The following is a 15,568-nucleotide window of genomic DNA, read 5'->3' as shown; positions in this document are numbered from 1 at the left end:
TCAGATTGTGCTTCTGGACTAAAGAGTGAGAACCCTGGGTTCCTGACAGGCCCAGGGTCAGCAGCTCCACCCTGTGATAGAACCCTGCTTACAGATGGGACAAGAACATCTCGGGGTGCAGTGTAAACTCTGCAAGAAAGTCAAGTCTGTGACATCGTTTTGTTTTGCAATCTTATCCTCCTTTTATAAGCATTGGATGTTCCTTTAGGTGCTTATTGAAAAACCACTTGCAGAGAACGAACTCCATTCAAAACTGTAGAAAGTTTTAGTTTGTTGTTTGTCAGTTCTTCTAACATTCTCATGTAGCTGTGAATGGTTGTGACCGGTGCTCTGTCTCTGCAGTAGGAATGCGTCAGCCTATACACCAGAATCCCTGTTGGGAGAGCTTTTAAAAGACAGTAACACTGGCGCCACCCAGCCCATGAGGTCTGAATGTTGCATCTGAACCACTTTGTTGACTCAGCTCTCTGGAACTTCATGATCACGGTTCTGTTCTTCCCTTCCTCGCCCTCTGTGTGACCCTGATTTCTGCAGTGCCATTGAAGTGATGGGCTTTGTTTTCCTGTGTTGACTGCTTTATGGTCTTTACTGTTGCTTGAGGCCATTCTGACTATGGAGGGGCTGGTTACATGGAAACTCTGTAGGACTCGAGTCTGGGATAAGACCTGTGAACGGTGTCACAGGAGCTAGTGAAGGTCAGGATTGCTCCCTGTCCTGTCCCTGTCAGCTGTCTGAGGACGGCTATCCTAAGACCTAAGTCAGCAACGTCAGGGTGGCTGGCTGTTCTAGAGGACCAGCCCAGCCAGCCTTCCCTGGGCACCTGTACACAGGCATGGGCTTCGGGCCTTGGGACTTCCTGGAAAGCATAAAAATTGCCAGACTCACTAGTGACAGAGTACCTGCTGCACATCCCATAATAAGCTCTCACTGGAGAAGATGTCGGGTGTCCAAGATCCCTGATCCTGGCGGCTGAGACGTGGACAGTGAGTGTGTTCTCAGTCCAGCTTCCTAGTCTTCGACCTCAGGACACTGAGAAGCATGCAGTCCTGGCTCCCCCCTAGGGCAGAGCTGCCAGAGTATTTACAAGCTCCTGACGAAAGTCCAGGGTATTCTTTTAGCTTCTCTGTGGTGGTGGTCTCAGTGCTTGGCGGGGACCTCTGTGCAGTGGTGGTAAAGGCAGCATTTTTCTTGGTTTGAATGTGGATGATGTTTGGTGTTTGTTTCTGATAAATAGCCTTTATCGAGTTAAGGAAATCCCCCTTTATTCCTAATTTGCTAAAATTTGCTATTTTTTAAATCACGAGCACGTGTCGAACTCTGTCAAATGTTTTTCTGTTCTTGGAAGGGTTTTTCCCCCTTTAATTTGGTCATATGATGAAATTCTTAGGTTTTCTAACATTGGCTAGCTTGTTGTGGGTTTTGGAACACTGGGTAAAGCGGGAATTGCCTGGGAGTTCCATGTGGGTTCCGAGTTCTAGAGCAATCATGGGTCCCAGCATGTTCCTGTGGCTGTCACTCTTAAGAGCAGGTGCTGAGACGGAGCAGCATGCCAGGATGTGGGCTTAGAAGGAGCATTTTAACTTTTAACAAGCTCTGTTAGAATCATGATCATCATAATTCTGAAGCCACTTAAAGGATAAAATCCTAAATTCCTAGCCTGGCACCTGAGACCCTTCCTGATCTACAGTCATGAGTGCTGTCCAGTGGTGGCGTGCCCTGTGCCCTGCATTGTCTAGTATGTGGCTGTTGAGCACTGGAATGTGCCTGATGCAGCTGAGGAACTGAATTTAAAATCTCGGTTAAACTTAAATTTCAGTTGAAATGTAAAGAGCATGTGTGGCTGGTGCTTGCTCTTTGGTACAGCATACCTGTGCGTCTGGGCATTCTCCAACCTCCCTGCCGCCACCTCTGGCACCCTTACTGCACTTAAGGTAGTTCACCCCTCAATGGTGTACCAGTTGGCCACATTTCTTAAGTCCAGCTCTGCTCAGCATGCCCCTCTCCTTTTCATCAGCCACTGGGCAGCACTTGCTTTGGCTGGTTCCTTAGGACTCTGCTCAGAGCATCTTGGGTCAGAAGCCTTCCTGCCCCACCCAGCCTGTGGCCCCAGCAACAGCGCAGGGCTTCCTGTTCCTCATCACTCACGTCCACCCAGGGCACTGACAAGCACCTTTAAGTAGGGGTGAAATCTTACTCGTTTTCCCATTTTCAGGCCTTAGCCTGTGGTCACGTCTCAGGAAATACCTGTTTTACAGCAGGTTTAGTAAGTAGTCCATGGGAACGGGCATGTCATGTTCACCGGATGGAGAAGGGTCTTCACAACTACAGGGGGATGGGAGTTGGAGAGCACTGGGCAACAAGGGTCAGGGCAGGCCTGCGAGGGCACTTCAAGAGAATGCAGTTGGAGATGTTGGGGCAAGGGCAGCATCCTGAAAGCCTGTTTCTCAGGAAGCGTGTCTTGTGGCAGCAATTGGCTGGGCTGAGTCCAGCTCAAGTAGGGGCAGCCCAGGCTGAGAGGGGTGCCCTCTGTCACCCAGAGTGGACCGTTCTTTCCCTCTGGTCCCTCTGAGGCCCTCCTGAGGCTGTGCACATGCTCCTAGCAGGTTGCAGCACTTCTCAAGTGGAAAGGTTCCTTGCTTGGGAAGGTCAGGTCCTGGCCTCTCTAACCCTCCATTGCACTGGCCCTGTGGTAGAGTGTGAGGAGTCCACGTGAGCTTATCATCAGAGGAAAGCTGAGTGGAGACCAAGGGTGTCACAGTGAGTCACAGTAGGAAAGGGCTGAGAAGTCAGTAGCGGGGAGATGAAAGGTCCGGACGGCTCAAGAGTGCAGGCGCTGGTGGATGTATTCTCTCTCGAGGCAAAACCAGCAGTGACCTGGGTTCATGCTTCAGATTGGGGCAAGGGGTTAAGAGTGACCACAAACAGTTGAAAGTTGAGGAGGAGATGACTGGAGAGGAAATGTGGAAGCATTGTTCATGCCCTGAGAAGGTAGTCAGTGAATGTAACGGGCAGTGTGTGATGTAGAGTGAGAGTGGTCCAGGTGGCCATGTGAGAGCTTTCTCTAGTGCCGGAAGGCACTGCAGGCAGAGCCAGTGGGTGGACAGGGCATGGAAGTGCTGCAGGAATGGACGTGGGGGCTGTCCTGAGAGAGGAGGGGGCTGCCTCTTGGCCAGGACAGGTGAGGACAGGCCAGGACAGGTGAGGTGGTCTTGGAGAGACTGGAGACAAACAGGGATGCTACATCACAGTGTGTAGGCGACAGGAGGCAGGAGAGGGGATTCAGAGCTGGCTTAATACTGTTGCTTTTTCTTGTAGCCGGCAAAGCTAATGGAGCACCCTTGGGAGCTGGGGGCGGCAGCAGCCAGAAGACGCCACTGTTCGAGACGTACTCAGACTGGGACAGGGAGGTGAAGAGGACGGGTGCCTCGGGCTGGAGGGTCTGCTCCATCAATGAGGGCTACATGATCTCCACGTGGTGAGTTCGCTCTGGCAGGGTGCTCACTGCCGGGGCGCTTTTAGGGGTAGTCGTCAGACTCTGACGTCATTGGTAACTGGATGGGAAACAGACAAGAGGGAGAGAGAAGGAGTTGATGCTTCTCGGTAGACTTGAGGGTCAGGTTGGGTTGGTGTGACTGGTGTTTCCTATCCCATAGCCTGTTGAGAGGACCAGAGTAGATTTTGTTTTTTTTTTTAAGAAATTGCATACATGTTTGATTAATAGTCATTCTAGACAATATTTCAAATGCTTCCTTTGGATTCTTCCTCTGCTATAATACAGCTTTTGGGATAACTGACCACGTCGCATCTGTTTTCAACTGTGTCTAGGCTCCTCAGTGTACCCACAGTGCTCACCAGGTGGGGTGCACATTAGTTAAAGTGGGGTCTGCAGAGCATGCTTGTCCACTGGAAGCCAAGCTCTCACATCATGATTTGTGTTTTCATCTGCAGCCTTCCAGAGTACTTTGTGGTGCCGAGCTCGCTAGCAGATCAAGACCTGAAGGTCTTCTCCCATTCTTTTGTTGGAAGAAGGATGCCAGTAAGTGAGGCCTGCTGGGTCTCTCCAATACTGTGTTCCACTTTCCAGCCAGTTAAGTAAAGACCCTGCTTCTCTCCTAGTTTTGGTGCTGGAGCCACTCGAATGGCAGTGCCCTCGTGCGCACAGCCCTCATAAGAGATGTGCTGCAGCAGAGGAAGATCGAGCAGAGGTGAGTGGGCCCCCACCCTCAGAGCTTGGGGTATCTTTGTCGTTCTAGCTAGAGAGTCAGAAAGCACCATGTACTTCATACAAGCATTACCACTGTGGAGAGGATATGAACGTATTAAAATTAACTCTCAGGTTATACTAAACATAGTTTAGTTCTTTGGCATACAAGGATCTTATGTTGCTGACATCTTGCTGTAGTGTTGCCTCTAAAGAACTTTCAGAGTGCAGTGATTCCCAGGCAAGACACTGCAGAATGAATCAAGTTTTTCCTATAGTTCAATGCGCCTAGGTTTGTCAAGTCACACCAACTAAGACGGTGGCATAGTTAGCTCATAGTAGGTGCTCAAAACATATATGTTGAATAAAAGAATGAATAGTGACTCAAAGGTTTTGTCTTTATTAGGATTTGTAATGCAATAACTAAAAGTCATCCACAGAGAAGTGATGTCTACAAGTCAGATTTGGACAAGACCTTACCCAACATCCAAGATATTCAGGTGGCTTTTGTAAAACTTAAACAACTGTGTGTTAATGGTAATTTTATTTTTATTATATATATGCATATGTAAACAATGACTGGGTGATTCTATGAGGCATTGTACGAAGCATGTCAGGAAAAATGACATTACCTAAAAATTTAGAAATAGTTAATAAGTAGAGGCTCATTGAGATACCTGTACAAATTAGTATTATATGAGAATGTCAGAAGCTCTTAGAAAATGAAGTTTAAGCTGCGTTTAGTTTTGGAGGAAAAGTGTCTGCTAGTAGAACAGTGTGCAACCTCACAAACAAAGACCCTAATGTGGTGAGTTATGTTTTGAGCCACATGAGAATGTGTGCAGCCTCAGAGTTCATGTATGTTTGCTGGAGCACATGCTCACGGGGTGCTTTGATGTGCCCCTGGATGGCTGACTCACAGGAAAGGGCCCTTGGTGTGAAGGGTGTTCAGAGAGCCCCTCGTCACTGGGTGTGGAGAGGCAGCAGGACTGGAATGCGAGCTGGGGCGGGGGTGTGTGTTTGGAAACACAGCAACTGTATCTTTCAGCCGTCCAGTACTCGGGGTGGCTAGGGATGGGGTTTGTGAGCCGAGGGGCTTGAGACGAGCCAGGACAGGCCCTGCCAGGAAGCTTCCCCCTTCCCTGCAGGGGTTGCCACCAAGGCCATGTCAGCCAGGCACTGGCAGCAGGGAGGGGTGGAAGGCAGGGAGGGCCAGGCTGGTGGTGGGGAGGCTGGGGAGGGAAGGCCAGAGTCAGGGAAGGCCAGGTCAGCAGCTCTAGGAGGCAGAGGTGGTCGGAGTCTCTCAGATTTCCCCGGAAGAGTCAGAGAGGAGACGGAGGCCTGGGGAGTGCTTGGTTCCATTCCTTATAGAACTGTAGTGCGACTTCTTAAATGTTTTTATTATTAAATGCAAATGTATTACACTTCTTGAAGCCAACTTTTAAGTATTAGAAATGGTGATGTATCATCTAACTCTCAATTGATCATGTTAAGAAGCCCGGAAGTGTTATATTGAATATATATATGAGTGTATAGAATTACATATGTAATTATATTAATTGCAGAACCGTTTGAAGAAACTGAAGAAAAATGGCTATCTTCACTGGAGAATACACGGTGGTTGGAATATGTAAGGTTTGTACAACTGCTTTCTTTTTCTCTTAACTCTTTATTTTGAAATAATTATATATCCGCAGGAGGTGCAAAAATATTACAGAGTCATGCACTCCACACCTGCTTCCCAGTGGTAACAGCTTACACAACTGGATGATGGTTGTGGAGCTGAGAAGCTGACAGTGGTGTAAGCTAGGCCCTGTTCAGCATTTATAATCAGGTGTTCTCGTGTGTTTATGTGTGGTTTCATCACATTTGTAGACCCACGTGACCACCAACAGAGTCAGGATGCAGACCGCCCCATCACTACATCTCCCTCCTGCCACCCCTGGAGGGCTGCGCCCCATCCCCTACAGTTCCACCCCTGCCCCCTGGGAGCCACTCATCTCTTCTTCGTCTCTGTAGTTGGGTGATTTCAAGAAGGTCATGTAAATCAGCAAAGGTTAATGAATTCCCTGATTCAAAAACCAAACTGTATTCATATAAATACTGAAGAAACTCAGAAAGGTTACAGAGACTACAAATGGGTATGGTGAGAGATTAGATTTGCTTGACTTCAAGTACTTTAAACAATATATTTGTAATGGAAGTTTAGTTTTTAACATTGTGTTTCCCTTTCTGTTTCCAGGGCATTTCTTAAACATGCAGCAGAACTCGTGTACGTGCTAGAGAGCAAGCGTCTGTCTGTAGTGCTGCAAGGTAACCACTTCTGGCCACCGTGGTCCCTGGGCCACAGTATCTTGGGTGCTGTAGCGTTAGGGTACACTTTGAAATTAAGACATGTAAGTCCTCCAACCTTGTTACCAAAATTGTCTTGGTTATTCTAGGTCCTTTGCATTTCTGTGTAACTTTTAGGATCAGCAAAAAGCCTACTGGGTTTTGGAAAGGACTATGTTGAACCAGAGACTGGGAGAATACTGTCTTAACATGGAATCTCCCGATCCAGGAAATGAATGTCTCTCCATTTATGTGGGTTTTCTCTCATGTTATGTCAGCTTTATAGTTTTTAGTGTAGAACCCTTGAACTTATTTAGTTAAATCTGTGTTTTATTTTTGATGCTGTTGTGAATAGTTGCTTTTTAAATTTCATTTTCAGATGTATTGTGTACTCATTGTGTATAAAATTCCTACAACCTTACTAAACTAATTCATTAGTTTTAGTAGTGGTTTATGGATTCTTCAGGGGTTTTATTTTACATATGGACACTCATTGTCTGCAAATACAGTTATAGCTTGTTCCTCTCTAGTTTGAAATGCCTTGGATTTCTCTCTCTTGTCTGACTTCTCCGTGTAGAGCTTCCCAGACACTATACAGTAGAAGTGACAGGACAGACATCCTTGTCCTGCTGCCCATCTTAGGAGGAAAGTGTCCAGGATTTCACTGGCAAGAGTGATGTTAGTTGTAGGTTTTTGTGGATTCCACTTGTCAGGTTGAATCTCTTCTTAGATTGCTGTGAGTTTTTACCCAGAATAAATGCTGAATTTTAATCAGACAGATGCTTTTTTATATCTAATGAGATGATCACATAATTTTTGTCCTTTAATTTTTTATTATGGTGTGTTACTTTGTCGGGTGTTAAACCAACCTTGCATTTCTAGGATAAATTCTTGCATTCCTGAGATAATTTGGTTTGTTAATACTTTGTTGATGACGTTACATATAATGGATACTATATGATAGTTTTCTTCTGATTTTTGTGGCTGGCTTTGATATCAGAGTATTCCTGGTCTTTTATTAAAGGACATCAGATATGAAAGATGGGAGGGAAGCATTTGCCACCTTGTCAGATGATGGTGGATAGTTCCCTTTCTCTCGTTCACCTCTGAGTCACCCTGTCGAGCTATCAGTGGAAAGATTGTGGGATATTTAATACTGTTGCCAAAACAGGAATAGAATGGACTCTTGGGAGATTTTTACCACAGATCATTGAAATGTAAAAAGAGTGAGGGCTGCACTTCTGATGTCTAGAAAACATTCATATGTAAAAGTCCCTCTCGCCATTAAACGTGAGTGTAAATGATCTGTAGGTAATATTTAGAGTTGCTGGCCTGAATGAAATGTCCTAACAAGGATAATCTCGAAGGCCGCCACACACAGAACACTTAAGTGTATGCTCTACCTCCCATTCCGTCCTTCTCTGAGCATTCTGCTGTGTACTGAGTGTTGTCTTTCCGTTTCACTGACAGAGGAGGAGGGAAGAGACCTGAGCTGCATCATAGCTTCTCTGGTCCAAGTGATGTTGGACCCCTATTTCAGGACCATCACTGGGTTTCAGAGTCTGATACAGAAAGAGTGGGTCATGGCCGGATATCCATTCCTGGACAGATGCAACCACCTGAAGAGATCGGAGAAGGAGGTAACAAAGCCTTCATGCTTATCATCAGTCCTTCAGCATGCACAGGGTAAAACCCCGTCATCATGGGGAGAGATATTCTGTGCAGAAGGGGACAAGGAGGCTTTTAAAACATTGCCTTCACTACATCCTAGCTTCTTAGTCCAAGACTGACCCATGGATTAGAGTTCAAGTTGAGGTGTTTATGAAGACTATCATAACTGTATGATAGGTGACACTCTAAAAAGTCATCTATTGAGTTTCTGTTAGTTGAAAACTGCTTGAAGAAATGCCATTAATATGGCAGGTCTTCTGTAAGCAGACAATAGGCACGTTAGGTATTTTGGAAAACCAGCTTTGGAGTATCATAGTTTCTTAAAATGGGGTACATGTGTTAAGGGAGAGAGGCTGGGGGGCACATATAAGAGCTGCGAGGCTGGCACGGCCTCAAGTCCTTGTGGGACTGTGAGAGCCCTGCAGTGTCCCGTGTCAGGGAGGCTCCTCAGAGCACTGCTGACTCGCTGTCCCGTGTAACAGTCCCTGCCATCTGAGGAAGCCCCGGCAGTGAATGCTTCCCGTGTTGACTCTGACTCATCAAGACACACTGGGTGGGTGCAGGGGCTGCTGCCAGCTGCTGCATTGAGGGTGTGCCCCAGGACCCCGAGGCCACACGAGCCAGTCTCTGAAACCCAGGAATGTCTCTGGGTGCTGACTGCAGGGTCAGCCAAAAGTTGTTACAGAAGCTGCTTTTTGGTTTGGATGTTTTTTGTTTTAAATGTTCTGAAGAACTGTTTCCAGGTTTGGCTTAAACACTTATTTCCCTGTTCCCCCGTCACAGGGCGATTCCCTGCCTGTCTTTCTAGTTCGCCACTTCAGCGTGGTGGACTTGTTGGGCAGAGAGGTGCTGAGACATGTCCCAGGCCAGCCTCGGTTTTAGGGTGCCATGGCCGTCTAGTCTACTCATGTACGCTGAGCTCAGCTTCAGGGCCACGCACACAGGCCTCACTGTCTACTAATCTCTCCATCATGTCAGTGAGAAGTTCGGGGGTAGACATGGGCCCTGCGGGTAATCTCATTTCCTTGTGTGTATGCCAGGCTCCTGTGTTCCTGCTCTTCCTGGACACCACGTGGCAGCTGCTGGAGCAGTGCCCGGCGGCCTTTGAGTTCTCTGAGACTTACCTGGCGGTGCTGCACGACAGCACCCGTGTGGCCCTGTTCGGCACCTTCCTGTTCAACTCTCCGCACCAGCGTGTGCAACAGAGCACGGTGAGCACCCACCATGGCAACGTGCAGTAGCTGTGTTCCTATTAAACCGTCTCAGTTATGAACACCATTTTAAGCTGTAATTTCAGATGAATAACAGTCCAGGAACTTGAACCTGTTGCATTTGTATGAGTGCGCATTCTAGGTCTTTTTCTCTGACATTTATTGAAAGATGCAGCTTATTTTAACCACCGTAAATGTTGTACTTTTGTATTTATATGTTCACGTTTGAGCTGTCTGAATGGGTAATTGGTAAGATCCTGTTTGAAAACATTTATTTCCTAGGACAATAGAATAAAAGGGGTATAAAGCAAATGACTTTTCTTTGAGAATTCTATGGGGAAGGAATTTGAGAGGAAACACAGACATGATGCAAGACTGGAACTCTCACTGGGCACTGCTTCCTGAGTGTCCTCAGACCCTGATGCCATGGGGCAAGTCACTTTTATGTAGGCCTGTCAGCTTCCAGTCCCAGCTCTTAACCCAGAGGAAGAACCATGACTAAGGAGGGACTTGAAATCAGCCTCTGGTTGCCCTGGTGGAGCCTTCTGGAACCACGAGTTCTGTCTTATCCATGTCTGGAGCAGTGGGTGTAGCCACAGAGGCTGCAGTGCCCAGAAGGACGCTCTCATGGGCCTTCAGGAAGACTGCAAGAGGGGCTGCCTTCACAGTGAGCTGTGGTCCTAGCCAGGGCTGGGACTCTGCTGAGTCTTGAGTTCCTCATCTGTGAAGCTGCTGCCTCAAACCAGCAGCTGAGCGTCCTGAAGACGCATGCTGTTCAAGACTGTGGGTGTGAGCGTGTAAGGGGAGGGTTTGTTCAGGCCACTGCTCCAGGGTGAGCTCCCTCCACGAGTTCACACTCATGAACATGCTCACTGCCCAGGGCCCCCCCTCCTCCTCATGCAAGGGCCATGCCCTCCTCGTGCCGGGTGCCAGCAACGTCTGTTCTGGGGAGCAGAGTGTGCTGCTCCAGAGTGGTGGGAATCACCCTCATTCAGAAAATTTCACTCGTATAATGATGAACAACACATCAAAAAGGAAGTTATCACGAGAAAATCTTGAGTTTGGCATTTTTCACAAATGTTCAAATATTTTATTTTGCAGGAATTTGCTATAAGCAAAAATATCCAGCTGGGTGATGAGAAGGGTTTAAAATTCCCCTCCGTTTGGGACTGGTCTCTCCAGTTTACACCAAAGGATTGTACCCTTTTCCACAACCCCTTCTACATTGGAAAGAGCACGCCGTGTGTGCAGAATGGTTCTGTGAAGTCCTTTAAAAGGACAAAGGTAAACTACAAAAACGCACTAATGGTGGAAACCTGGTGTTTGCACACACATAACCAAAAACATCTTTTTCAGAACAGGGTATTGAAAGTCCAGGCATGTCCCGTGACAGCATTGCTAGTGCAGGTTTGAGGGGTCATTTGCTTTGTTTCTTTCTTTTATGGCTGTGCCATGCAGCTCAGGAGATCTTAGTTCCCTAACCAGGGATTGAACCTGTACCCTTGGCAATGAGTGGGAGGAGTCTTAGCCAGACAAAGTTTTTTTCATTATCATTATATTTGTGATGGTGATCTGTGACCAGTGATCTCTGATGTCACTATTGCAGAAAGATTACAACTCGCTTAGGTCTCAGATGAGGGTTAGCATTTTTAGCAGTAAAGTATTTAAGGTGTGCACATTTTGTCTTTTTAGACATAATGCTGTTGCACACTTAATAAATTACCGTATACTGAAAACATAACTTATATGTGCCAGGAAACCAAAAACCTGGTGTGACTTGCTTTATCGTGAATCTACTGTCTCCCAGAGGTCTGCCTATGATGGAGAGACTATATCAACCCCCATACAGGCCACAGCCTGGCAAAGTCAAGGCCCAAGTGTCCAACTCCAGTGGAGGAGGACTGGAGCAAGTATTACCAAGGGAGGGACAAAATGTCCTTTAAGGTTGAAATTCTACCTGAGTGTATATTCACCATCACACTTTTATCATCTCTCTGAAAGGGGAAGCTCCAGGAGAATAATGCTAGAATCTCTCTGTACAGAAAAGCTACAGCTCCACACTGAGAGGAATGCCAGCCTCCTTAAAGAACGGCATCATCAATGAGGAGGAGTTACGGCCAAGGAGAAACTCACTAATCCTGCAGGTGAAGCCAGCGCCTCTGGAAACGAGGGACAGCCAGGACTGGGGCGCGGAGCGGTTCTTCCAAGAACGGGCCTCCAGGCCGGCCGACCTGCATGGGACCATCCTGCCACATCTCTCAGGGGCGCACATCAAGCTGTGGAAACTCTGCTACTTCCGCTGGGTCCCCGAGGCCCAGATCCAGCACGGGGGCTTCATTACGGCCTTCCACAAGCTCTCACTGCTGGCCGATGAGGTGGACGTCTTGAGCAGGGCGCTGCGACAGCCCCGGGGTGGCCCCACACCAGCCCCCGGCCCTGAGCTGGCCCCAAGCAGGCTGTACTTCTGTGCCAGCGGCCCACATGATGCCCCAGGCACGCCGGACTTCCTCTCGTCCTCCTTCCCCTTCTCCCCGGTGGGCAATCTGTGCAGGCGGAGCATTTCAGGGACACCGCTGAGCAAGTTTCTCAGTGGGGCCAAGATATGGCTGTCCACTGAGACCCTCGCCAATGAAGACTGACCATCCTGAGGGACGAGCAGGACTGCCGACCCATGTGGGGCCAAAATATGGCTGTCTACCGAGACCCTCAAACGTGGAGACCAAGGGGGTCTTCCTGCACGTCCTGAGGGGTGAGCAGAACTGTTGCCCTAGACGTCAGACACACTCATCATTTATCTGTAACAACTGAAATTTGCACTAATTCTTAAAAACATGTTGAATTATGTTTTCTTCACAGTTTTTTAAAAGACAGGCCTAACTTTTGTTATTTATGTTCTCTCTCTGTCATGCTGGGTCAGGCTCGTTTTTAGGTCATTTTCAGGCAGACATTCCCATGATTTTATTACTGTGATCAGACTAATCAGGTTTTGTGTGTGGCATCTGTCTTTCTAACCACCTACTAAAGCTTCCCTGATCCTTGGTCGGATTAGCAGCCCAAGCAGCAACTATCAGGGGAGTCAAGAACTAGTGTCTGGTGTATTTTCAAGAAGCATCCAGAAGACCCCAGTGGGTAGTCATGGGTATTTGTGCATTTTTCTGGTCACTTTCATTATCTCTAGTTGAACTCACCTGAGAGTTGTGTGTTCCCACACTGTAATTTATTTTAGATTGCTGTCTGGGACCGTAGATCACTGTGTTTTAAAATCATGAGTTTGCTTAGGGCTAACTTTAAAATGATGTGCACTGTTGATTTCAAAAGCATTTGCTGTAGATAATATAATTAAACTTAGAAGTGCCTTTGATTATTAACTATTAAGATATGAATAGCACAGAGTAAAACAATTTGAGTTAGGATATCAGAGTCCCACCACACATCAGAAGGAGGCTAGACATGAAGCCTCCAGCTGAGAGTCACCTGGACACCCCAGGTCTGGGGGCCGGGGGGGAGTGGAGCCAGCATTGGCAGTATTACTGAGACCCAGCCACTCTGGGCACCTGCCCATGGAAAGGGGTGGTGAGCTCCCGGGTCAGGTCACCTGCAGGGAAGGACAGAGTGCCTGGCACTTGGGGAGGGAGGGCAGGTGAGTAGAGGTGGACTTCTCTCAGGGTATTGCCATTGTAACCAAGAGCGCCTGCCCCGCCCTGCCTGTGACGGCAGCGCTGAGGAGCCGGACGAAGGCAGGTGTGCTCTTGTCTGAGCTCCTGATGGCAGGTGCCATGCCGGTTAGAGCCCCCACACCCTTCACTTTTGGGAAAAGACGGATGTTTGAAATGTGGCTGTCATATCGTTGTCTTAAACTGCCATCTTATGCTTTTCAAAAAATGTTTTAAAGTGTGCAGTTAGATTATGTCCTTTTCTAAAACAGGTTTTTTTCACAACAGTGCTTTACTTTCATATGTAACAAACAGGTATTTCTGTTTGAATTACTTGCCTTTAAAAAATTGTTGGATAATGTCTCTGGATTTAAAAGGATGGAAGTTCCTATGCAGTGTCTAAGGAAATCCATCTTGTGGATAAACCCAGTGTTTCTCCCAACCAGCCTAGAAAATAAGGGCTTTTTTAGTTATATAAGTTTATATAAGTAGCACTGTTGCCACAAGGACTTTTATAGTCCTTGACTGGAACCAGCTCCAGCCCCCTGAAAACCCCAAATCCCATCTTGCCACTGAAAGTGTAACAGTTCTTCCCCATTTTTCATTAGGCTGCTTTTTAATTATTACAAATTGTCCTAATTTGTTACTGTTTTTTCGGGTTGAGCATTTATTTCTCTATAGCTTTCTTCCTTATCACATTTATTTCAACCGTTTTAGTAAATGTTTTTAACTTGCAAGTTTTAAAATGATTAGGTACTCTTAATGCTGTTTTAAAGTAGAAAATATGCATATTTTTGTATGATAATCAAATGTAAAATACAGTATTTTGTTTTATTTTTGCTGAACAGTTGTTATATCATGATTATTGTGCCACAGTTTATCGTGCATAATATGAACAACAACTGTCCTAGCATTAAGTCCTGGCCCCTGCAGAGCCACCGGCCCCGTTGCTGGCCGAGGATGTGGGGACAGGGTCTGAGGGCAGCACCGGATATGGATGCCCAGCTTCTGCTGACAGGGCCACGCGGGCAGACTCTCGGATCGGACTTCAAGGTGTAAAGTGTCTTACTGTTGTTCGTGATGGAAACCAACTTTAAAACCAAAAGTGTCTAACTTTATTTAAGAAAGTATACTAATTTGTGCTAACAGAGGGTGAAAACTGTTCAACACGTACTTCAACAAACTCTTCTTGCTATAGCAGTAACCTCAAGTAGCTGAAACTTGATTTTGAAAGAAAATGAAAACCTTTGTGCCTAAAATAGATTGTGACTTGCATTAAAGTAGGATGGGCAGGAAGGTGAGAGATTCTGTTTTCCAGCAGTGATGAATGTGAAGGAAGTGCTGAGTGCTAATAAAATGTCCATAGAAATGGTTGCCTTTGTTATTGATGTGAGAGGTGGGATGTTCTCTTCTAGCTGTGCTTGTGTCTCATCCCTGCTGCTCTGCCTGCTCTAAACCTCAGTTCACAACTGGCTATCACAGCCATGGGGGTTCATGGACCAGGCCCTAACTCAGCCTTGCACTGTATACATTAAAAAGCCGGGGAGTGATATTTCCTTAAGAAGATCAGGGAGCAGGTCTGTGGGAGCAGGATCCTGGCCAAGCTGCCCAGGCCTCCCATCCTGACCAGTCCCTTCCTGTGTTCATCCCCTCCCCACCCTGCCCAGGGCTCTGCACACCTTGGAGACACTGCAGGTTGGTTCCACATAACCACAGTGAAGTGAGTGTCATCACAGTCTGCAAGTCATGTGAATTTTCTGGTTTCTGAGTACATGTAAAAGTGATGCTTCCGGTACACTATAGTCTGTTAAACGTGCATTATATCTAGAAGTGTACAAACCTTTAAATATTTTAAAATACTTTCCTGCTGAAATATACTAACCATCATCTGAACCTTCTGCAAGTCAAACCATAACCAATATAATAACAGAGAAGTCTGAAATCTGTGAGAATCACTGGAATGTGAAGTGAGCACTGCTGGAAGGATGGTGCTGACAGACCTGCTCGACCCAGGGCTGCTCCAGACCTTGCATCTGCACTAAACAGTAGTGCTAAAGCGCGTTCTGCCAGCGTGTTCTCGCATTAAAGCAAGTTCTGCCAGTGTGGGAGACTGCCTCAGTCACCGGGGACATCCCCAAGGGTCAAGACAGAAAGGGACAGCTAAATGCCTTTGGTAGCAAGTGTCCCTCTCCATGGCGATAGGCCCAAAAGGCACTTAATGACAATGTGTTTCTTAATTCTTAAATCAGAAAACATATATAAATTCAAGAATCTGTTTCTAATATATTTTTTAGAAAGAAACAATGTGTATGCTACTTTCATAAAAGACTGAAAGCTGTGAATCATCTCGTTTTGCAGTTTTCCAGTTTTCTGTAAATATAACTTAATAACATAATGCATCCAGCTCCTGAAATAGCCACGAAGGTTCTGACCTTTTTGGAAGTTCTTTACTAATGTGTGGGATTGGTAAGTGTCCTGAAGCCAATCACTGAGGTTGGTGA

At 46.7% G+C, this 15,568-nt stretch overlaps 1 protein-coding gene across 3 annotated transcripts in view; it reads left to right on the top strand.

The window, feature by feature from the left end:
- Window positions 1-14,436, top strand: part of MTMR10 (myotubularin related protein 10) — a 38,754-nt gene extending 24,318 nt beyond the window's left edge. For all 3 annotated transcript variants that reach the window (XM_055556642.1, XM_055556644.1, XM_055556643.1), the window contains 10 exons: window positions 3,316-3,475; window positions 3,949-4,036; window positions 4,117-4,205; window positions 4,608-4,738; window positions 5,767-5,836; window positions 6,444-6,514; window positions 8,003-8,172; window positions 9,244-9,414; window positions 10,516-10,698; window positions 11,457-14,436. In XM_055556642.1, coding sequence (XP_055412617.1) covers window positions 3,316-3,475; window positions 3,949-4,036; window positions 4,117-4,205; window positions 4,608-4,738; window positions 5,767-5,836; window positions 6,444-6,514; window positions 8,003-8,172; window positions 9,244-9,414; window positions 10,516-10,698; window positions 11,457-12,053 — 1,730 coding nt within the window. In that variant the 3' untranslated portion in view covers window positions 12,054-14,436. The remainder of the gene's footprint in view (window positions 1-3,315; window positions 3,476-3,948; window positions 4,037-4,116; window positions 4,206-4,607; window positions 4,739-5,766; window positions 5,837-6,443; window positions 6,515-8,002; window positions 8,173-9,243; window positions 9,415-10,515; window positions 10,699-11,456) is intronic.
- The last annotated feature ends 1,132 nt before the right edge of the window (window positions 14,437-15,568 follow it).

This window comes from Bubalus kerabau, chromosome 19, assembly GCF_029407905.1.
Source record: "Bubalus kerabau isolate K-KA32 ecotype Philippines breed swamp buffalo chromosome 19, PCC_UOA_SB_1v2, whole genome shotgun sequence".
In the NCBI taxonomy this organism is placed as follows: domain Eukaryota; kingdom Metazoa; phylum Chordata; class Mammalia; order Artiodactyla; family Bovidae; genus Bubalus; species Bubalus kerabau.
Note: the sequence above shows the minus strand (reverse complement) of the source record. Positions and strands in the feature narration are given on the sequence as shown.